General features: G+C 38.1%; 1 protein-coding gene across 1 annotated transcript; it reads right to left on the reverse strand.

Annotated features, from left to right (window-relative positions):
• Positions 1-1,653: 1,653 nt before the first annotated feature.
• On the reverse strand, positions 1,654-24,681 carry LMBRD2 (LMBR1 domain containing 2). The gene is made up of 18 exons (XM_015827335.1): positions 24,449-24,681; positions 21,550-21,774; positions 21,035-21,135; positions 19,010-19,105; positions 18,254-18,421; positions 16,958-17,168; positions 16,407-16,481; positions 15,228-15,341; positions 12,536-12,719; positions 11,703-11,884; positions 11,347-11,480; positions 10,028-10,136; positions 7,704-7,801; positions 6,880-6,983; positions 5,375-5,421; positions 4,673-4,778; positions 3,832-3,961; positions 1,654-1,805 (listed from the first exon to the last, which is right to left on the reverse strand). The coding sequence occupies exons 2-18, from the start codon at positions 21,721-21,723 to the stop codon at positions 1,745-1,747; spliced, it is 2,094 nt and encodes a 697-aa protein (XP_015682821.1). The 5' UTR covers positions 21,724-21,774; positions 24,449-24,681; the 3' UTR covers positions 1,654-1,744.
• Positions 24,682-24,979: the final 298 nt, after the last annotated feature.

Here is a 24,979-nt window from a genome sequence, read left to right on the forward strand (position 1 = left end):
GACACTGTAAGGAAATGCCCAATAAATTATCATACATTATTTATTTGGTTGTTACAAACAAGAATGGAAAAACATCTCTTTGTACTCATAAAAATTCTGCCAAGCATTGTGACTTTAAGGCTGCACTGTTCTGGGATGTTTAAATCTATCCAACACACACACAAAAAATCTTCTCTGTTGTACAGCATTACTATTCACTAATCAAAATATTTACATCCTTTGCTTTTCTAAAATGACTAAAATCTCATGGTGAGATGGATGGCTAACAGATAAAAATATGCAAATCCCCTTTCTGTATGAAACACAGGATAGTGACAGGATAAATGTTTAAATTCTCATGATAATATCTAATTACCGGATTTGGCTTCAAGAAAACAATGACAAATGCTTATTTTTTCTTAACCTGATATTGTCCAATCCTGATAATACTGTATACATTTTAATATAGCATTCATGAATACCTATGAAAATCGATTTGAAAAATTTCTTGGTCTCTATTTGAAAAAGTATGGATATTTTTTTTCTCTAGTGAAAAAAACTGCTCTAGCAGTAAAAATACAGGCTTGATTAAAACAGATTTCCTTTGTAAGGCAATAGTTGGATGTCATCTTTTTTTTTAATTTTCATACTAGAATAGTTCATTTTTTCAAAATGCAGGATCCAGACTGCAAGAACTATTAAATTACTCTTAAAACAACGGAGTTTTCCATAGAGAAAATTGGAACTTTACAATTCAGTATGGCAAAAAAAAAATAATAATTTAGCTGAATAATTTTTACCAGCAGCTTTTATCAATGAATCTTAAAAGACATTTTTGTGATGTTTTTCCCTTATAGCTATGTGCTAGTATACGTAGTTAAATATTTTGCTTTCAAACTGTTAAGATAGGATTAAGATTTCGTTATCAGTTCTCATGCATGCAAATGTCACTTGCTATGTAGATAAAGAAAACATAAATTGTTTCCTATTCAGTGACTCTTAGGCAGGCATTGAAGAAAAGCTATTTTATGCAGATTTGTAAAATCTCTCCAGATCTTCAAAAAGTTGAATTGAGATCCCAAACCTATCTGAATGGCCTTTCCTGAATCATACCAAGGCTGGTATAGAAGGTAATCCATAAATATTTGCACCAAATAGGGCTAATAATGAACTGCACTTAGGAAGACCCAATTGCCTTATCCTTAGAAATCTCTTTTGAATCTGAAGTCTTCCCCCTCACCACCCAAAAACAAAACTTCCCACAGGCGCACATTTACAACTTTATTTTGGGCCCAACATTTGTTATTTTAAGACTGCATCCGCATTACCTTTACCTTGATTAAACTCTGAAAGTCAAAACCATATTCCTTTATGTATGGACAGCTTCTAAAATCTAGGAGAGGTTTTTCTGAAGTTGACGAGGCTTCTTCATTAAGAGATAAGAATAACCCCAAACAACAAGAACTGTCTCTGGGCCGCCGAGCACCCCTTTCTCCCTTGTGCCCCTTCTTTTCTTATTCAAATCCTATTCAAAGTTTGAAGGAGTGAGGGGAAAGCTAGAAAAGGCACCGCTGCAGGGGTTGGAAACCAATGCTCTAAGCCCATCTTGAAGTGGGCAACTAATTCTACAAAGTGCATTTTGTTAGAGGAAAAAAGTTCCTTATTCCTCACATTCCATTTTCTTTCCTGGCGAACTGAAGCCGATTCGGTTGCAGAATGAGATATGAGGCATTTTCCCAGAGTGATATTCAAGTGTTCTGGGGCTTTAGACATCATCAAATATTCTACTTCGAGACATTGACAAATATCTTCCACCAGGTTGGTACCTGTAGAAAATAAAGAGATTTTAAATATGGAACTTATGTGGCACTGTTTTTGAGCTAAAGCAGTGGTTCTCAACCTTTTTAATGCCGCGACCCCAACCGGTCGTAAGTCGAGGACTAAACCGGTTGTAAGTCGAGGACTAAACCGGTCGTAAGTCGAGGACTAAACCGGTCGTAAGTCGAGGACTACCCAAATGGTCGTAAGTCGAGGACTTTCCCTGCCTGGGAGTGCCGCGCATGCGTGGTTCCGCCCCCTGCGCCGGCCGAGGCGTAGCTGGCACGCGCCAGAGACGGAGCAGGCCGACCACCAGCTGGCCCAGCCCAAGGGAGGTAAGGCACCCGCCGGAAAAGGGGGAAAAATGGCGGACAAAAAAAATGGCGGACAAAAGAAATGGCGGACAGCCTTGCTTGGCGACCCCCGTGAAATGGTCGATCGACCCCAAATGGGGTCCCGACCCACAGGTTGAGAACCACTGAGCTAAAGGTATTGAACGAGGAGAGCAACGTTAGCTATAATAGTCCAAAATCAGAAGGAGCCTGATAGCAATATTTTCCGACTAGTAACTTTATTACACTGGGTTGTTGTTGGAGAGAAAATAGGAGGAGGAGGGAGTAATATGTATGTTCACCACCTAGGGCAGTGGTGGCGAACATATGGCACGCGTGCCAGAGGCGGCACTGAGCCCTCTCTGTGGGCACATGCGCCATGTCCCAGAGATGGCAACCGTCCCTCTTCAACCAGCCGCCCGCTAACTCGCCGAGGTCCCATGTGGCTGGATGCATCCCAGCACGGCTGGTTTCCCTCCCCCCCGTCCCTTCCCTCCTGGCCTTGCATGCTCTCCTTTTCCCACTGCATCGCCTCCTCAGCTGTTGGCAGGCCGTCCAGCTCAGAGGTGGCTTCTCTGAACTGCTGGTGGTGGGCTGCGGAGCCCCAGAGTGCGCCAGTCGAGGGGCCGGCAGGCTGTGACTGCTGACGGACACTGTCGGCCCCCATGCGGTTGCTGGCCTCTGTGTGCGGGGGCCGACGGTGTCAGGCAGCAGCCTCCCTGGCCTCTGTCTCACCTTGCCCTGCAACAATGGCACCCCTGCCCCGCCCTGCCTCACCTCACCCCGCAGAATGAGCCTCCTGCCCACTGCCCCACCTGCCAGAGACCCCCCTGGATGTCCCCCAAACCTGCCCGGCCCCCACAGGCATCCCTCCCCACGAGTAACATCGAGATGACAACGCCCACCTTGGCCACACCCACCCAGTCTGCCATGACCATCACAGCCACGTCCACCTAGTGGGCCATGCCCACCTGGCACCCAGCAATAAATAAGTGGGTTTTGGGTTGTAGTTTGGGCACTCGGTCTCTAAAAGGTTCGCCATCACTGACCTAGGGTTACTTATAAAATAATAAAGACAAAATCTAATAAACAAAGAAACAAATAAAAGGCAGAAAACTTGTGAACTATACCTCATTTATCACATGCATGGAGATGCATGGAATGGCACTATGACTTGTGTAAATCTTAAAAAGACAAAATACCAGGTTGTAATGGCATCTCTGCAATTTTCAAATTTATATTCTAATTTTTCCATATAAAATATGGAAATATCTAAAGCTATACTCAGTGGAAGAACTCAGTGACAAGAAATTAATATTGTATTGTTTACACAACTAATTCAGGTAATGATATCTGGCATTAATAATGGAAACAACTGTCTTTCAGTGCCATGAATAATCAAGCATTTAACTTTTAGTGCACTTCTATGTGTATTATATTAAGCTTTCTTGGTAGTGTTTCAGTATAGGAAAGTCAGAAAACAATAATTTTTTTTCTGGGATCAAGCTTCTATAATTATCTTTTTTCCTGGACGAGATGTTGGAAACCTGTGATGAGATCTCCTGCTTTGGTTTGTCTTTGGTTTTTTTTTTTAACAGAACATAGCTGATGAGAAATCTGAACAGGAACTTCCTGGCATCAGGAAGGTTATTTTGACTTAAAGAGTATTTACATAGAACTTCGGTTTCTAGATACTCCTTACCTTCCTGATTCAGAGTCCAGAGGATCTTCATTGACTGAATCTGCATTAAAGTCCAGAGGTTCTGCATCCTGAAGAAGTTCTACTCTGTCCCTTTCATTCCTTCCATTTGACCTGGTGTACTTGGAAGTCACTGCAGGAAGACATTTCACAATACAGTCAAGGGGCATGTTGAACTCCAGCAAATAGCTGAACAGGTCTTTGCCTTTTCAACAGAAAAAAAAAATCGATCTGGAATGCAGATAGTCCTCGACTTACAACAGTGACTGTTCAGTGTTACAATGGCACTGAAAAAAGCGACTTACGACCGTTTTTCATACTTACGACCATTATTACAGTATCCCCATGGTCATGGGATAAAAAAAATCAGATGCTTGGCAACTGACTCATATTTATGACGGTAGCCGTGTCCCAGGACAACTTTAAGGGACTTCCTGTTCCACTGTGTAGAAAAGGAAAGTATTTTTTGATTGAAAGATGGGGCTGTTTGTATCTGATATTTCTTTTTGTTTTGCTTAAAGGTTCGTGGGGTTTCTTGGGGTGTTTTATTTATATTGTTATCTGCTCAGAGCCTGTGGGAATGGATAGCATACTGACCATTCCCAAATCAAAATCTGATTAATTATTTCCCAATGACTCCAATTTACTTCTAGTTTGATATCACCAACATCACTGCAAGTTCTACCAACCCTCCTGGAACTGAATAAAATAATCAATTATTATCCATGATCTACAGAAATACAGAGCAAGTAAGAGACCCCTCAATTACATAAAATTCACAAAAAAACAATTAAAACTCTCAATAAAACAAAATGCAAAATTAAATTGTTAATACAATTCTTACATCTGTTTGTATTGATCTCTGTGAAACTAGATTCTTTTTGGTCTGCTTGAAGATTTCTGTTTCTTGTTGAAGGTTCACGATTGTTTCCATACCGTTCTTTCCACTCCTGTCCAAAAATGCACAGAGTAAATATACACTTATAGGCACATACAAATTGTATAGTACAGTAATTTTAATGTCTGACATTCCAAAATATTTTCTCTGAAGAATGAGAAAGTGGAAGGATGAAGCATTCAAAGAAGGTTCAACAATCACAATGCTCATTAAGTTTACTGCATCCAAGAGGGGGACCATGCTCCACTTACCAATTAATAAAAAAATATGACTGAAATCTTGTAGGATCTCACATACTAAGAATGCCTAAATTGTTTTGGTCTTCTCACAGGAGATAGCTGAAGTCTTGTGAGAATTCATGATGTTTCACTATTTGGGGCATTTATAAAAAAAGAAAGGCACTCATGTTCAAAATACCAGCACTTGGTACCAAAAAGGAGTAGTTACAAAATGCCAGGGAAATCTAGCCATTATAATCAAATGGTTATAATATGATACTGCTCAGAAAAAGAAGCCAAAGTTTTACACAAAATGTAATATGCCACTTATTTTTGCCTATTTAGGATTGGATTGCATGCTACAGAAATAACCAGCAATATTACTAAACTTTTACTGCTTAGAGAAAATATATTAATCTGTTGCACGTACCCTTCTCCTATTATCACCATCTTCCTGCCTTTGCCGTTTTCTCTTTTCTAGGGAGAAAAAATGTTTTCACTTAAATGTCCAGTGGATTTAAAAAAAAACACTTAATATATACTTTCAGTGAAATCAGTTTTTTTCCACTAAGAATTACAAACTTTGGGATCAGAAGAAATGCATGATGGTTTAGTATGTCCCTTGTCTGTTATAACTGCATCATGGTTGGAGGAGCCATGTGGTAGCTGCTCTTTGGAAGAATATGTTCAAGTTCCCTGATCAGCAAAAAATGTGAGGCATTATTGAGTAGTGGGGCCAAGAAAGTATAAATTGGACATGCTTTGGAAGTGAACAGATTCAAAACACTGCTAATCTTTTCCCAACCCTGCCTAATCTAATCCAAAGAATTGTCTGTCTTCTGTCTTTCTATCCCTTTACTTCTGTACGTAGACAATGATGTTGAACATGGAACAAGGGGAATCAGGGCCAAATTACTTGATTTTTGCTCAGGGAAAATTTCTCTAAATGGGAAACAAAGGATTACGATGCCAAAACCAGGTCAAAAACTGGATAAAAAAATTACGCTGCAAGTAGAATGAAGGCCAAGGCTAAGCCACTATTTACCTCTATATTTCTATTGTAGATTTTGCACATGTACGTTAGAAGAGTTATTTATGTGTTAAGTTGAAGGTGCAGAAAACACAATTAGGAGCCTGCATTTCTTAACAATGTAAGGATGGAGATATTATTTTTTTCTTAAAACTAGACAGAAACTAGGAAATGTACCAAACAACATTGGATGCTTGTAATGTACACTCATGTATCATTGGGGACAAATGTCAATATAGAGCCAGGTGGAAGGTGAATCTATAAACAGCATTTTTAGAAGAGTTGGGCTCTCCCTATTAACTTGCAAAACACAACAGGCCTGCTTCTTAGTTGTGGAGTTAGCTATTGGCAATATTAAGTATCAAGGAAGCTGCATGTCATTAAAAATCATTAAGTGGTGCCAACAGAGCTAAAAGAGTCTATTCATCATTTCCTGCTCTGCAAAAGCACTCAGTTTAACTTTTTTGGAGACAGAATACAGTCCAGATACATATTTACTCTCTGAACTTTGTTGTTTTCTTGCAGACGTTTTATTACCCAAACTAGGTGGCATCATCAGTGCACTAGCTACCTAGTTTGGGTAATAAAACGTCTGGAAGAAAACAACAAAGTTCAGAGAGTAAATATGTATCTGGACTGTACTCTGTCTCCAAAAAAGGTCAACTGAGTGCTTTTGCAGAGCAGGACATGATGAACAGCCTCTTTTAGCTCTGTTGGCACCACTTAATGTTTTTTAACGAGGGTACCAAAGACCCATCATTCAACCCTAAGCTACAAATATTCTCCTTTATTGGCATAGTTGATATCCTCCAGGAAGATAATTCTTTAAAAAATTGGAATAAAGGAGCAATGTTTAAAATTCCAAAGTTCTGGATTAGAATGATCACAAACAGCCTCTCTTGTACCTCTTCTGATTAACTCTTTTCCTTCATCTATTAGGTCTGAAGTCATCTCATTGTCTCCCATGAATTGCTGGAATCCCAGAAGATTCAAACACCGAGTTCCTAAACTGGAAAAAAAAAAACCATTGCCAAACAATAAAAACAAACAGAAAAAATAAAGATAATTCTTGCAACAACTGGAAGCGACTTGTGATCCAATAAATGCTTACAATTATCACAGCGGACGGGGGAATAACAGATTTTATGTAACAGGCTATCTGCTGATTGCCCCCAAAGAATGCTTCTCAAAAATGAAATAGCTTGCTAGGTCTAGAATCACCTGAACTAGAGAGCAATTTATGCAGCATTTTATGGAATTATTGCCATGGGAGAGAGAGGGGGGAGGGGCGGCAAAGAAATCAACTTTTTCTAGATCCACAGTCAGTGGCCCAATCCAATGTCACCAAAATGAAAATGATTATTTCACAAACTATATGAATTGAAATTAAGCGTCAAGATAGATAAAACGTAAAATATGTTTAAGATATCTTTTTAAAGCATGTGAATTAAGTAACATTCTAATGATGTGTCAAGCAGGAGAACTATGTATTTTTGTGGTACAAATTCATTTTACTTATCACCAGCCAAACAATTACTGGTTATTATGCTTGCAACTCTAAAATTTACATGTCGGGAAAAGGGAGGAAAAACTCAAGCTGATGTTAAAACTTAACTTTTTCAACATTTTCTGAACTTGCTGAGAAAGGCCAGTTCATTTGAGAAAGGAAGAACAATTTCAGAACATACAATATCCAAACAATACAAATTTTTAAAAAACCGTTTCCTACCTGAAGTAAGTAGCAATGCAGAGAATGACAACCAGCATGGGATAATAAATATAAAAACCATCTGCTATGAAGGACAACACTTTCATTGATCCCATAATCTGGGAAGCAAAAAAAGTAAGAGATGTTAGCAAAGCCAGGTTTTGTTTTGCTGCTTCGCTCAAAACACCTTATATACTGAAAGTTAAATAAAGTTATTATCCATAATTTTAGACAGTATGCATTCTGTGGACAGCTCATTATACTACACAAAACTAGATTATAATTTGATGCTGCAGAGAATAAATAGTATATTTATTGCTTTTAAAAAATAAATCTATAAATATAATTAAGGAAGAATATTTTATGTCTGATATTCATCTTCAAATACTGTATAATAATAATAATAATAATAATAATAATAATAATAATAATAATAATAATAATAATAATAATAATAATGATAAAGTTGGAAGGGACCTTGGAGGTCATCTAGTCCAACCCCCTGCTCAGGCAGGAAACCCTATACCATTTTGGACAAATGGTTGTCCAGTTTCTTCTTAAAAACTTCCAGAGTTGGTGCATTCACCGCTTCTGGAGGCAGGTTGTTCCACTGGTTAATTGTTCTAACTGTCAGGAAGTTTCTCCTTAGTTCTAGGTTGCTTCTCTCTTTGGTTAGTTTCCAACCGTTGCTCCTTGTCCTGCCTTCAGGCGCTTTGGAAAATAGCTTGATTCCCTCTTCTTTGTGGCAGCCCCTGAGATATTGGAACACTGCTATCATGTCCCCCCTGGTCCTTCTCTTTGTTAAACTAGACATGTTAAAGAAGTAAAAACAATTGCACATGCTCAAACTTGCAGCTATAGGTTAACCCTCTGCTCACTGCTTTCTGCCAAAAAAAAATGGCACAATACAATGTAATCCTGACTGCTGTTTTATTACCCAGATGGAATGATGATGTATAAATAAGAAGATAATGTATAAGAAAGAAGAGAATCTGTAACAGTGAAAACTGCAACTAAGTACTCTCAGGCATTCATCTGAGAAAACCAGATTAACCTTCAATTTCTGCATGCAAACCCAGAACTCAGGTAAGACATGCCAAGACACAAGTATTCCTACACAATGCTGGAAAACTGACTGGATTCAACCATCTCTATTTTTTGTCACCTTTTGATACACGATAGATTGCAGGTACAACTTACAAACCAGAGCATTTGGAAGGAGTCTTCATTCCCAATTTTTCTTACTAAAATGTACACTAAATTTTGTTTAATGAGACCATCCATATCAGGATAGAATCAGTATGCCCCATTATAAACTGCAGGAAGGGATTCTGACAAATCTAGAGCTTTTTTAAAAAAATTATAATTTATTTACAAGAAAAGAGATTTAAATTCATCAAGATTGCCTCAAATTGAATCCTTGAAATGTTCTGGTTTTTTTAAAAGAAGATTGTTAAAGCATTAATGTCTCATCTAAGGCTGGCTCAAGCTCTTCATAGAAGCTGGACTAACGTGCCCATCATCATAAATGATCAAGGTCATAAACTTTACTTGCTAATATATATTCTGCATACATTTATCCTGTTCCTTAATAATTCAGGCCCCAGAAAAGGTAAGGAAAACGAATGTGCCTCTCAAAGATAAGCCATGTTATCCTAGTCCAGCCTTGGTTTATGAAGCATTTGATGCTTTTCTGAGTACAACATCATTATGGGTCATGGAGTACATTGGTTAGGCATCAGATGCAATTTCCGATTTCCACGCTATATGGCTATTGAACCAAAATTAGATAGCTTTAAAGCTGACAATGGTTTGTTTTAGAAATCTGTTATTATTATACACCATATTTATTCTATTAGCTTTACTGAGTGCAACTTTGGTAGAAACATATTATAAGTTTACTATCTAATTAGATGCAATAAATACAGATAATACACTAAATCTCATCTGCCCAGTGATGGACTTAAGAAGTATAGGCTTAGATTAATAACATTTATGAATTTTCCCCTTGTAGGGATTGCATGTAAGCTTCTGTCAGTAGAACCAAATTGTATATAGCAAACTGGAACTTGTATGCAAACGAAACAATTTCTACTGAGCCAAAATAGCCAAAGAAAGAATCAAGTCAGGCCAAACAGATTTGAAATCCCGCTTTCAACTGTTTGGGGGAAATCTCTTGGTATCAAATGTATAAATCAGGGGTCTTCAAACTTGGACCTTTTATGACCAGGCACGCTGGCTGAGGAATTCTGGGAGTTGAAGTCCACAAGTCATAAAAGGGCCAAGTTTGAAGACCCCTGGTATAAATACACTACAGCAAAAATAAACAAATACTGTTAACTTACAGAGGTATAAGCAGTTGGCTGATCTGTGGTTCTCTGAGAAATTGCTGCATCCATATGAGTCAAGCCCAAAAAATTCAGACACAGAGGAGGAGTCAAACGACAGAACAACCTGCGTGAAAAGTAGCAGCAGTTGAAAAGTAATTTCAAATTCTTCCTTCCCTATTACTAAGAGTGTTCATGTAAACTGTATTGTACTTTTCTTGATTCTTTTCATGCAGAAGACGTTAGTTAACACTTACTTAATACAGGTAGTCCTCGAATTACGACTGTAATTGAGACCGCAATTACAATTGTAAATCATGGTTGTTAAGTAGATCACCATGTGATTGTGCCCAATTTTCCAATCTTTTTTGTGGTGGCCATGCTAATTAAATGAACCCACCCGTTTGCTTTGCAGCATTTTTTTTTTTTTTTTGCCAGAAAATGGAAGCAAATGTCAGGTTCCATTAAAAAAAATGCTGTACATTGTTGGTCATGTGACAGTAGGATGCTAAAGGTAGGCTGACTCCCGAGTGCCCAAAATGTGGTCATGGGACTATGTTATGGGGGGACGGCCATTGAAACTTCAACGCCAGTTTGTAAGTAGCTTTTTCGGGGTTCTTTGTAACTGAATGGTTGCTAAGCAACCGATCATAAATTGATGACTGCCGGTATTCTGCTCCGCACAGAACTGTAAGCAGTATTTGGACTGGATATAGGTATGTGCTACTGAAAGGAGATGAATCAAAATAGATTTCCTCTTTCTGTTCCCAGCAACCTCTAGAAAACACTCTTCTGAGGGGTCCTTAGTGCTCTCTGAGCTTGGTTGTTTTCTTGCAGACATTTCTTGACTCAACTAGGTAACATCATCAGTGCTAATATTAGCACTGGATGTTTTCTTGCAGACTTCAATATCTGCAAGAGAAATACCAAGCTCAGAGAGCACCAAGGACTGTTCATTTCATCCCTGAGCTGCAAATATTCTCTTTTATTGGTAAACACTCTTCTGAAAGTTGGGAGTTGATTTCTGAATGGAGTGGAATGGACAGGAAGAAGGGAGATATTTACAGATGATCCCTCTGCCCAATTTGTCAGTGCTTCTCTCCCTTATTCTGCTATGAATGAGACTCTTCTGCACAGCAGGGAACAGTTTCTGGGATTCTCCTTCTGCTAATTACATAATTATCATATATAATAATTGATGACATAATCTGATTAAAAATTAAATCAAGAGCTATTGTGGACTCCGGATTTTGACCAAGATCTAATTATATTTCAGTGCATTCCTTCTTTATATTGGCTTTAACTGGCCAAACACAAGTAGCAAAATAAATACTTACATGCCACTGAAAAGCAAGCTATATGCATCTGTCTGATGGTGTGAAGCTAAGTAATAATAGTTGAATACACGGATCCTGAAGACCGTAGAATAAACGCAGATACTCAGGAAAAAGATTGTAAAAAAGCAAGCCATCTGCAAAACAAGAAACGACAGTTTTTATTTGCGTTCAAATTAACAGCTGCAGACAGGTGTCATGTGAATGACCAAACCAATTGCCTTCTGATCCCAAACTTGCATAGCTCTTAACAAATAAGCTTAAATCTAAGTTTCCTCAAAGTCAATGAATGCAGAACTTAACAATAGGCTCATACAAATAAATATGACAGAAAATGCCAAGCCATCACATTAACTGACCTCTATGTAAAAATAGTTGTAATTCTTTTCCGCTAGTCGTATGAAGACGGCAAAGAGCGACAGAACTGGCTTTGGGCTGAAAAACGTGCATTCTGACCACACAACAATGATGGAAAAGATGGCCAGGATAATGGCGAGAATCCTGTGAAACCACGGTCGTAGAAGACATTCCCAATACCATTCTAAAGCAAAACGAAACAAAAGAAATGACAAAGGGGAGAAAACATGAAAATCATTTCAAAACTGCTTTCAGGTAGTCCTTGATTTATGACTGTTCAGCAACTGTTTGAAGTTACAACCTCACTGAAAACAGTGACTTACTCTTATGACCATTGCCGGTTCACATTTATGAGAGTTGCAGTGTCCCATTTGCAACCTTCCCAGCTGGCTTCCAACAAGCAAAGTCAATGGGGGAAGCCGGCAGGGACCGTCACAAATTGCAATCACGTGGCATCTTGCTTAAGGATGCAGTAAAAATCAGGTATAAAAAATCAGATGTAGTCACATGATGCCTCACTTAATATACTACACCATTTAATGATACATTTTCTGGTCCCAGTTGTGGTCATAAGCCGAAGGCAACCTGTATCTTTCCTAGTAGCAGCTCTTGAGCTGAAGCACCTATCTCAAGGTAGAGCAGACAGTAAGAGGACACAGGATGAACCTCACATACAAAATTAAACCTAAAGAGAAAATGCTGATAAGGAACAAAGTTTGAATGATTTTTTTAAAGATAATGCTATAGACTTAGGATGGATTGGGTTGAATCCTTTTCACTGTTTTAGAGGCTTTGTTTAAAACATGTATTCTATTACGGGTACAACAAAACATACCAAGAGTTGGTGAATAGAGATATTGGATAATTTTGTTTTCAGCTTCTTGAGACTGAAAAGTATGAACAAATTGATGAGTGGCACTGGATTCATTTTTTGCCACATCTTCCAGGTAAAAGGCTTGCTCTAAAAGAATTTGCCACTGGACTTGTGTACGACGATGCCTTTGAACTGAATAATTCACCTAACAAAATAAAAACAATATCCTAGTTATTTATGGCAATAAGGACAAAATAAGATAGAGATGATTTCCTCAAAACTCCAACAAGGGCTTCCTTAATAAACAGAATACACCTCCACTCCAAAGAATGAATGTACATGTATATTTGCATGCACATGCCAAAATAAGGACAGGAATAACTTTTATGAGGAATATGGCTTGGGTTACCAAGTATCTTCCTGCATACACATTATTTAAAATACATACAGTAGGAACTTGTCTTCCACCAACACTTTGCTTATTTCTTGATTAGCATAGCTAATTATGGCTATATGTGGATATATTTTCATGGTCTGAGTACAATGACACCTGCTTACAATACAGTGCATGTTTAAAAACAAGATTGGAACTTGAGACAACTAAGTTCAGGTACCCAACCGTTCTAGCAAAATAAACAGAAACAGTTTGAAAAGACAGCACAAATTAACTTCATTACTCGGTAATTCTTATGCTCATATAATGAATACATGGGGGGGGAAGTATGTAGATTACATGCCAGATTTGCACACTGCAGCTCAGACATGTAATTCACATCCATGAGGAAGACACGTTCTTTGTCAGATGGCCAGCCCTTTTCCCTACTGGAAAGACTGTGCATCTTTGGAAACTGGAAGTAGAATTCCCGTGAATCTGTGATCTGGAGCTGGAAAAGAATAGAGTTTTTCCCCACTCTGCAGTCTCCAAGTAAAATTTTGAAATTTGCATTGAGTTCAAGAAAACTGAAGCAGAGGAAGGCATTTTTTAGTAGAAGAGGAAGCAACAGGACTCCGGGAGGGGTAAAAAGAGTCAGCCAAGATGAATCTCTTAATCTTGACAAGGGATCAGCTGGAGTCTCCCTAAAAACCAGGGACACCCATGCAAGAGATGCTGCTGAAACAGAGGAATCAGGTCTGAGTTACAGTGGAAGGGCAGATCTTCTGGAACCTGAGATTAACCTACCTACTCGGAGCATCTGCAGCCATTATATAATACAGAAGTAGATCTCCTGAAAGGCAGAGAATCTACTGGGATGTTGGGAGTAAGCTTTAGGAGCAAAACAATAGAGTTTATAAGACAGCAAGATGATAACTAAAATCTGTCTAAGATTCAGAGCATCTTGTCCTGGTCTCCAAACCTGAAAGAAATCTGCATCTATGTACACTACAGGGGGTTAGGACAGTGTTTCTCAACCTTGACAATTTTAAGGCATGTGGACTTCAACTCCCAGAATTCCACAGCCAGTGTGGAATTCTGGGAGTTGAAGTCCACATGCCTTAAAATTGTCAAGGTTGAGAAACACTGGGTTAGGAAAAGTCAGCATTTATCATATCTTAGTCTGTTTATAGTGTGCTCTTGCTTGATCTCTGAAATGCCCTTATAACTTTCCAAAGATTGGCCAAAGAGGTGCTGAGGATTTGAAATGACTTTGTTGGGATGATGTGACCATCTTTTTAACCACAGCATTGCTTAGACTACCTACAAATGTATTCCAGGCACCAGAGAGGCTAGATTTACAATCAAGGCCCCCCAAAATCCCAAACCGGCCTAAATGATATATTATTTGGAACATTGTGTGGGTCCTAGGACTCTTATCACATTTGAATACTCATGTACAGATTTTCTATGTACATTGTCCAATGTACGGATTTTCCAGAACTCTACAGTCCCTAGAAAGACTGGGGTGCAATTGTTGGGCATAGCTGGTTATTAAAGGATATCTGCACCCCAGTATAGCCAAATTACCATTACCAAAACAGATCCAATGCAGCGATATAGTCTGAGGAATATCAGGCTGCATTTTAACAGTCATCTGCTCTATGGTGTGATTATAGGACGCCCAACATAAAAATAGTTTGTTTACTGGAGTCTTGACCTCTTGGACTATGACTTTAAGTTCAGATAAATTCAAGGGAAAACAAAGACAGTGTTGGATGCAATTATCCAGAGATATCTTTGAGAAGGTCTAAGACAGTGTTTCTCAACCTTGACAATTTTAAGGCATGTGGACTTCAACTCCCAGAATTCCACAGTCAGCAATGCTGGCTGTGGAATTCTGGGAGTTGAAGTCCATATGCCTTAAAATTGTCAAGGTTGAGAAACACTGGTCTAAGAGAACCTTTGGATTATTTGGATCCAGGAATGTAGGGATATTAGTCTCTCACATGTTTATCTTATCCAGCCCGCACGTTCTGCTTATACATCTGCTACAACTTCAGATGTATTGAACATATAGCAATAGCACTTAAACTTATATACCACTTCACAGTGTTTTACAGCCCTCTCTAAGCAGTTTACAAAGTCAGCATATTGCCCCCAACGATCTGGGTCCTCATTTTACCAACCTCAGAAGGATAGAAGGCTGAGTCAACCTTGACTGGTGAAACTCGAACGGCCGAACTGCTGGCAGCCGGCAGTTAGCAGAATTAGCCTGCAATACTGCATTCTAACCACTGTGTCACCACGGCTCATACGCCATTTACATTATCTAACTACCTGCTTATGAAGCTTCACTAGGCTTTTCTCTGTTGGATAAGTATTGGATCTTTCTTCAAAGTCTTCATAATCATCCATGTTTCGACCCATCCTCTCCTGATATTCTGTAGGACACTGGAATTAAAAGAAAATATATTGCAGTTTATATCTATATCAAAGCCTATCAGTGATTTCATTTGAAAAAACAACTGAAGCCTTAAAAACAGACAAAAAATGGTCTGCTCTTATTATACATGAGCTTTTGTTTTCCTTCTTTTTATCAAAAGTTTCTCTAGCAAAGAAAACAGTGGTGGGCTACCTCGTTTCCTTGCTCCATTAAAACTGGGAATCTAAATAGTTCCTACTACAGAAACACAATCACATCAGTTCAGACAAAGTTCTGATTACAGGTAAATCCTCAACTTATGACTCAAGCCCAAAATTTCCATTGCTAAGTGAGACAGTTGTGAGTGTTGCCCCATTTTGCATTCTTTTTTTCCACAGTTGTTAAGTAAATCACTGCAATTGTTACACTAGTAACATAGTTCTTAAGTGAATCTGATTTCCCCATTAACTTTGCTTATCGGGTCACAAAAGATGATCACAAGACCCTGGGACACTGCAACCATCTTCAATAGGAGTCAGTTGCCAAGTGTCTGAAGGTCGCAAAATGGGACCATGACCCCAGGACGCTGGTTGGCAAGTGTCCAAATTTTGATCAGGTGACCATGGGCCTGTTGCAACCATCATAAGTATGAAAAACGGACATAAGCCGTTTTTTTCAGTGCCGTTGTAACTTCAAACGGTCGCTAAATGAATGCTGTTAGTTGAGAACTACCTGTATTCCTGCAGGAATATTTTTGTCTGAAAGTACTGAGCTTTTGCGTGGCTTGTCTTTTCTTCTGCCAAAGTGGCCAGTGGCAATGTACAAGTGAAAACCCTGAAATTAGTAAAGGTCTTTCTCCTACCATTTGCAGTCATTTTTCTCCTGATTGCTAAGTGGTTGAGTACAAGCGCCAGTAATTGTGGGCATGACCTGGCACAATGAGGCACTGAGACTAAATCAGGACGTGCTACTGTCTCTGCTGAAAAAAGTAAGGGAAAATATTCCTTCCCAGACTTCAATTAGCCTTCTCATGATAACTGATAATTTCGTACCCCTGCCCTATGGCAACATTTAATACTGTTTGATTAAGCTACCTTTTTTAATACTGTATCCACACATTTCCTCAAAGGATGGTTGTATTTGATGCTTTCATTTACTTTGCGGACCTCCTGTTTATGTGAGGAGAAAAAAAAATACATTAGAAATATAATTTCTATGTAGAGAACCTTTTAATATGACATTCAGTTAAATTTAAAATGTTTTACAAAAGATTTTTACAAGCAGAGACAAACTCACTGAGGAATTTATTTTGAAACCTCTTTTAGTAAAAGGGTGGAAAAGCAGGCAATATAAGTTGTAATGGAGTCCTCTTTTTACTTTGCACCATTTATGCTCTTTGGCTCTGGGGGCTGGAGGCGTTATCTTTAAAAATTAGAGTTGAAATTATTAAATAAGGGAGCAGGAAATTCCATTTGCATGTAAGTATTGAATAGCACTGCAGCTGACATCATCCAAACTGCTTGTTATCTTTCTTGCTATCCTGGATATCAAGAAATTGTTATGTACCTTTGGTATATTTTGTTTCTCAAAATCTTTTTATCTACTTCCTTTTGTATCCCTGCATTTGGCTGTGGAATTCACTTGCCTCCATGATATCCTCCAGGTTTTCTTCCGCATCTGCCTTTTCAGTCATCAGTTTAGCAGCCTTAAAGTAAGTCTTCATGAGAAGATAGCCCTTTTTAGCTCCATTCCAGTGAGAGCGTGGAATTTCTACTAAGCCATATCCTAACAGCAACACAAGCAGAAAGAGGCCCCAGGTATTGGCAGCAGCTATTCCAATTGTCTGAAGCTGACTCCTAAAACAGAAAAAGTGGGCTGGGTTTTCATATGCAGTAAGTACTAAAGATTTTATGCCACCATTATATAAAATCCTGGAGAATATCTACCTAGATGGCTGCTAAGAGTCAATACCATGTTGATGATCCATAATCAATTAAATTACATTTTTATCAGAAAAAAATAACAGATATTAAATTATTTTTCTATCTTATTATTTGACTGATGATTCCTTTTCCAGAGTTTGGTTTAATACATTGTTGATAAAGTACAATAATTTGCTATATCCAAGAGGTTCATATGAATGTTGATATTACGTAAAAAATTCTGAGTATTAAATGGGTGTTTTGACTTTACTGAAGTGTTCTAATCCTGTTACACCAAAACCAAAAATGTTATGAACTTTTATAGTAGGAACAACCTTGGAAGACTCTTGGTAAGAGCAAATTGCTATTTCAAACTTAAAATGGAGGGTTTTTTGTTTTAAAAAACATTTTTAACATGACAGACACACCTGTTTTTGCCAGAGAAAGCATTCCGTACTGAGCCGGTGAAGCAACTGGTCTCGTTGGCTTACATTCTCAGTACAAATCTATTAAGCTACTCAGCCAAGGTTGAAATTAAATGTTGAGCTTTCGCAGCTGCTAGTCATGATTAATAATCATCGATTTCCATAATTAAATAATTAATTAAGTGAATGGTAAATTCCTTAAATAAATAATTAATAATTAATGCGAAAGAAGCAAGTGGCTTCTACCAATAAAGAATACATTGATACATTATTTTAGTCCCTGTTAGAAATAGCCCCACTGAGGCTGAGGAATTCTGGGAGTTGAAGTCCACAAGTCTTAAAGTTGCCAAGGTTGAGGACCCCTGCCTTAAATAGTATGAGGCAAGAGCCATATTGGATCAGGGAAGCTCAATATCCTTTCATCCACAAGAAAAATCTACCATAAGTAAATATGTGCAACTAGATATGAAATTAAAAATCAAATCTTAAATCAAGTTCAACAACATAGCTATAAGTTCTATCTCCTCCAATCACTAAATAACAATCTAAATATACAACATTTCAAAATACTAAAGGCTTAGCAGTATTACTTACCATTGCAAGCTGATTTTGGGATTTATAGCTACATATATCAAAAACGCCCCAAAAATCAAAAGGTATGTTCCATAATATATAGCATTTTCAATTAATGCTGTTTTAATCTTCCCAGTAATGGAAAAACCTCCTGATCTAGCATAGGACTGCATAAAGGGTAACAGAATCCTAGGAATAAAAAACAAAATGAATATATTTTTTTCCCTTGGTCAGAAGTAAGTACTTGGCACTTATGCACATACAAATAGAAAAACTGGCAGCTATAATATTTCTGAAACGTCTTCTTCTAAGGTCCAAAGAATAAATCAAAAGGAAGGAAACCGTTTCTTCACAGAACTGATTTCAGAACTACAGGACTGGTGTGTTAAGTAAATCTATCATTGGCAGCAGGTACCGAGTTCATATTTTGTCACCATCTGTGACAAAAAAGTATATCCAACTGATTCAGTGAACAGAGCAGCTACTTTACAGAAAAGCCAAGTTCCTTCCTCAGTTTAGTTTCTCTGATGGCTTAAATAAGATTTTTTCACTTGGCTAGAATAGAGAGAAGAACTGTCTTAAAACCTACATGACCTAATGTAAAGAAGTTTGAGAAATCCTGGTAGGCAAACCTGTCTTTCAATTAAAATGTCCTTCACATTTCACATTAATGATGAACATTCAAGTGATAAGATATGCAAATATATAGACTGTTGTTCTTTTGAATATTTTAGTTTAGGCTGTTTCAAGCATTCCAGAAATTTCCACAATACTTACCATGTTAAAAACTGTGATGTCCAGTATACAACACGCCAAAAAATGGGCATAATTCTATCAGGGATATAACTCCATGGTTTGAAACATTTGGGTTTACTATAAAGACAATGAGAGTTAGCATCAAACATATGCATAATATAGAAATATACAGCACTAATTTTTGATGGGGAAGGAATGTTCTAAGAAAGGCTATATTGCAATGTAAAGCAATAATGAGCCTCTCACATAGCCCATAGGAGTGACTGCGTGCGGCAGAACGCACGCGGGGCACGAAGAGAGGAGCAGAGCGCCGAAATTTAAACAGCTGTCAACGAGCACAACGGAAACAACAGAGCAATTAACTACAGGAGGGCGGGAGGATCTGGTTTATACTTTGACAACATCAGCAGTCGCTAACGAAAGCTAAGTGTTTAATAAAGTTTTTTAGTCTCGGTGATCACTTTTTAAGTATTTTTTATCATATGTATATGTATGTATGTACAGTATGTATACACACACAGTATATACACACACACAGTGTGTGTGTGTGTGTGTATATATATATATATACTCTGTGTATATACATACTGTGTGTGTGTATACACGCACACACACTGTATATACATATATCTACATATACTTACACCATACACGGGGGGCGGACAGGAGACTGAGAGAGCTGAAGAGGAGGCAGTTTCTTAACTTGGAAGAATTGAGGCTGAGGACTGGATTGGACCAAACCAGATATGGTGGATCCTTGGCTAACCTCTGGTGAGGTTCTGTTAACAATGGCAATGTGGAATGCTGGGATTACTATTGCTAAGTAATGAAGTCATGTGATGTTGCACTTTATGACTGCATTGTTAGTGACTAAAACTGCAGTCCCAATTACTATTGTAACTCAAGGACTACATGGATTATAGAATAATAAAATAGAGCTCATTAAGCTATTCAGCATCGTAGAATCATACATGCAAATTAAATTGATTACTCAAAGTAAAAAAACCCTCAGAATATGAACTCATTCAACGTTCAGACCCAAACTGAAATGTTTACCATTCGAGCTACTAATTACAGTATAAATTGGATTATTCAGCCAATAGTAATAACAACATGACTCATAAAAAGCGTCACCAATGATCTGATGCAATATAAACTGGTTTGAATTTTGTGCCCTTTGGCTTAGAACTATGACTGCTTCCCTTTATACTCCCATCTGTCTCATTCATTTTGAATGAGACTGCTGATCTATGCCAGAACTATAAAGTGTCCTACTTTGGAGAACTGACAAAGAGAGACCCAGGAATTAATAACTGAAAATGTAATAAAGTATACTTGCATTAAATACAAGTAATTAACCAAGTAAAAAGGAAATATTCATAGAGATGTCTTTTTGTTTTCACTTTGTTTTTAAACAAATACCACACTTTCTATAGGTAGTCCTCGACTTACAACCAGAATTGAGCCCAAAATTTCTGCTGTTAAGTGAGACAGTTGTTAAGTGAATTTTGCTCCATTTTACAATCTTTCTTGCCTCAGTTGTTAAATGAATCGCTGCAGTTGATAAATTAGTAACCTGGTTGTTAAGTGAATCTGGCTTCCCCATTGACTTTGCTGGTCAGGTCACAAAAGATGATCACATGACCCTGGGGACACAGTAACGGTCATAAATATGAACCAACTGCCAAGCATTTGAATTTTGGTCACATGACCATGGGGATGCTGCAAGGGTCTTAACTATGAAAAATGGTCATGTCACATTTTTTCAGTGTCACAACTTTGAACACTCACTAATGAACTGTTGTAAGTCGAGGATTACCTGTACTATGTTATGTAATAATAATAAAAAACCACATCACAACATCTTTCTGCCAAATTACACCACCTTTAATTATTTTTATTGATATCTCATTGAGGACCTCACATTTTCATGACATTTTTCTCATTTAAGTTAAAAGAGAGGCTCCTCCTCGTCCTGCCAATGTTACAAGATTGTCAAGAGATTTTCAGATCAAAAAAGAATTTAACTTTTATATGCCTTGGTACCTCTGAGTGGGATTAATGTCTTGATGTTGCGCTTCTGATCCACTGTTGGTGGGATAAATGTATGACTCGTTTAGATCACGCTTACACCGATTGTATATAGTCTAGAAAACAAAAAGTCAGCAATTGGACAAAAGTAAAATAAGAGTTATAAAGACACTGAGTTATAAAGACATATTCATCAAACACATCAGCTTCCCAAAATGAAACCCCCCAATTTTGCTATGTTGATGTGTGCCAATCATCCTTTGCTTTTCAGCAACTCATTGACAAATGTATGCAATGAGAGAATGTATCCTTACTGTATGTTTGTTGATTTCAAAAAAAGTGTAATAAAGTGAATAGGTTCAAATTACTGAATAAGCACATTTTACATTAGATATTAATCAGATATCTGATGCGATTTTTTTGAAAATAAATTATGTCCAAATAACAGTAAATCCTTATGTGTTAATCCTATGGAAAAATTATAATCAAATTTTATTAAAATGGGAGAAAATAAATACGAAAATTCTTACCGTAGTGACATCTAAGGGCAGTATAAAGACTATTAGAAAACAAAGATACCAAGCTAATAGTGTTGCAACAATCACAAGTTTGTGCTGCTTTTTGAAGTCACCATATCGCTGTAGTATGATTAATGCCAAAAAGAAGACAGCAACTATCTCAATGCCCAAAGCTGCACCACTCATTATTATCCACTGATTCCAACCAGCATATATTAGTCTGTAAGAGGATTACATCTGTAATAAACAGCAAAACAATGATTTAAATACAATAGAATACGGCTTGTAATAAACATATACTTTTCAGCTGAAAAGGTTAAAAAAATCCATTTAACTTGTCTACCACATTGGACCCTGATCCATACCATCAGACGTCACTGTATTTTAATATAGAACAAAAGCACTGATCTAAAGGCTATTTCAGTTCCTGAGTAATCTCTGTCCTTCTTCTACAAATGGCTATTGGTCCTGCTGCCTGAGATTGATGGGAGTACAGTAACAGTGTACTAAATCTGGAGTTGGGAGGAACCTGTGGCTGCTTTAGAGAACAAGACCCCTTGCTTTTAACTGTTTTTCTTCAGGAGGAGCTATTGTACTTACACAGCTCTGTCATAAGAAAAAAGCAACTTTAAAGAAGAGGGAAGGGAGCATTCAAGTGAGGAAAGGCCACATTGCATGTTTTGCTAATCTATAGGGAATAGCATATTAAGAGTGTCTGGGATTATGCAATGCTTGAGATACTCTTTTTATGCATTTTTTAAATTGTTCTCTGTATAGAATATGTGACTGTCTGCATGTATATGTATTTCTATCCTCATACAAGAGACAGCACTGGAGTTTTTAAAGATAATATAGACAATGCTCCTTATAGAAAAGATGCAATACAAACTGATAAGAAATAACTCACAACTAAAATGTCTAAGGAAATAGTTCCTACTAGATGATCCTGCTTGCTTGTTCTCCAAGATGATCCTGAATGACCCTTTTGCATAATCCATCCGTTCAAAGGTTTTCTGACATGAATGCAGAATGTGACCTTCTTTGTGGTTGTGTCAAGGGTTGGTTATCCTGCCACAGACTTTCCTCCCTCCCTATGATGTCCCACTCAAGAATATTTTTTTCCCTAGAAGATCACAGACCTTTCAGATGACTGAATTTCTGGCCCTGTTTTGTCTCCCTGCTCCTTTGAGCCAGTTTAGATTGTTTTTCTTGGTTTTTTAAAAAATATTGTTTTATTGATTTGTGCTATGACTGTTTTAGATGACATTATGTCAGCCCTTTTGAGTCATATTGTAGCAGAAAGGTAGAATATATTTTAAAGAATAAGTAAGATCTGGAATACCAACTATTAATTTTATGCTTCATTATTTCGTTTGTCAGCTCTTATTAAGTCATTGGAAATGAACTTCAAACCATGATCGCATAAGTAGTACATATTGCTTTTATAACATATTGCTATCGTAAGCAGAGATGAGAAGATTAAAATCTGATAGCGAACTTTTATCCTATACTGTAATTTTTACTACACAGGTACTGAGAAAAAGCTAACCATCAAAAGCTTCCATCAGGATATCTTAATAATTTTAAAGTATTATTAAATCAGTTAAAGTAACTAAGGAAAAAAGCTTAAGCAACTGCTGGTCTAAAAAAAGCATAGTAACATTTCAAAAGTAGTAAGATAAAACCTTAAGCAAACACTATACACCATATCTGTAAACTTGTCTGTCCTACAAGATAACATGTAAAAAATGAAGCTGTAAATTCAAGTTGGCAATTCAAAGAGAGCTAAGTGTGCATTTCACATTCATCTCCCTTTGCACTTGCAAGCTTGCCTTTCAGAAATTGATCTGGTTTCCCTGCTTTGTAATGAACTTTTTATGTTTATGTTTGTTTATGTTTATTTAGATTTGTATAAAAGCAGCACTGCTAATTTTATACAGGAACCAATCACCATTCTAATACAGGCACATTTATCCTTAGAGTGGTACCTTGGTACTCAACTGCTGTGAAATCATCAAATTTGATGTAAAAATTTTATCCCGGTACTCATTGTTTGTTTGGTACTCAATGCACAAGCTAGAACTTGTGTCGGCTGCCTTATGACTCAATATATTATTCCTTAAGGGAAAAAACTGTTTGGTACTCATCATTTTTAGTACTCATCGCACCTCCTGGAATCAATTAACGATGAATACCAAGGCACCACTATATTTTGTCCTTTAACCACAATATATTCTTCATGTGTGAATACATAAACACAAAGAAACACACACACACACACATATTATATATATGACTATCACACACACACCACCTAAGATTCAAAGTGCTGAGTACTGAATTCTAGCATTTCTATTCATCTAACACTGGAGGACAGAAATAAGCAACAATTTGTGAGAAGAGTTTCTATCAACATGCGTGGGTAGGGCTGGCAACAGGTAACGCCAGAATATATACATATCCATTGATAATTATTCACATCCATGCCCTACATTTATTTAGCACACTTCTCTATCCGGTCTAAGCAAGCAAAAAAAAAATAAAAAATAAAAAATGGAGCAGAGAATCCCACAGAACCAGAGTGGGCTGCCCGGTTTTCAAGACTTTAAAGCACCCATCCTGTTAGTAATTATTTTTTTTAAAAAAAAATCCTTTAGAATTAGGAAGATTTCACTCCAATTCTACTACAGTCGCCTCCTGGATATGCTGGTTACTGTCCTTACTTTGAAGAAAATGCCCTTCCCCAACTTGGTGCACCCTGCTTCTGCCCGAATCTCCAAATTCCCGGGTTGCGGGTGATGGGAACCGTAGTCCAATACATAATAGGGCGCCGAATCGGGGAAGGCCGGCCTGATAGAGCCGGAGAGAAGAAAGCTAACCAGTGCGGGAGGACGAAGCTCCCCGGACTTACTCGGCAGAGACGGGGCTGGGCACTCCCCGGTTGCATCATCTCGGGGTCCCCACTCCTCGCTGGGTCACTGCTGGTCCCCGAACCGAGGACTACGGGCTTTCCGTTCAGTAGGAATCCTTCCCGAGGCTGCTCCCAAGGACTCCCGGCTTCCTACACCTCAGGCGGAGGAAGTACGGCTCTCCGCAGGAAGGAACCGAGCCGGCTACCAGCTGAGCCGCAGACACCTCTGACATTTCCGGCTCCGCGCCGTCGTTCTCGCCCGCGGTTCGTCCCTCGCGCGCGAGGAAGCCTGGGAAAACATATCCACGTTGCCGAAACCTACCACAACTACACCACTGCCTTTAAAAGGGGGAAACTACAATACCCAGGAGACATCGCGTTTGGCTACGCGCTTGCGCAGGAGCAGGGTTTGCGGCCCGCCATGGTTACGAGTGGACTACAGTACCCAAGAGGCCTTGCGAAAGCCAAGCTTCCTTTGTTTACCTAACCCAGGGGTAGGCAACCTCGGCTCTTTTATGACTCATGGACTTC

The sequence above is a fragment of the Protobothrops mucrosquamatus genome, unplaced genomic scaffold (genome assembly GCF_001527695.2).
Source record: "Protobothrops mucrosquamatus isolate PMUCROS unplaced genomic scaffold, P.Mucros_1.0 scaffold3619, whole genome shotgun sequence".
NCBI classification, from domain to species: domain Eukaryota; kingdom Metazoa; phylum Chordata; class Lepidosauria; order Squamata; family Viperidae; genus Protobothrops; species Protobothrops mucrosquamatus.

What these genes read in the sequence shown, in the direction of transcription:
- LMBRD2 (XM_015827335.1), bottom strand. Translation starts at nt 21,723, where the DNA reads ATGAGTGGTGCAGCTTTGGGCATTGAGATAGTTGCTGTCTTCTTTTTG. An exon ending in TAGTGAAGCTTCATAAGCAG is followed by an intron (nt 12,720 to 15,227) that starts GTAGTTAGATAA and finishes TTATTTTGTTAG; the next exon opens with GTGAATTATTCAGTTCAAAG. An exon ending in AGCCAACTGCTTATACCTCT is followed by an intron (nt 7,802 to 10,027) that starts GTAAGTTAACAG and finishes TTTGCTTCCCAG; the next exon opens with ATTATGGGATCAATGAAAGT.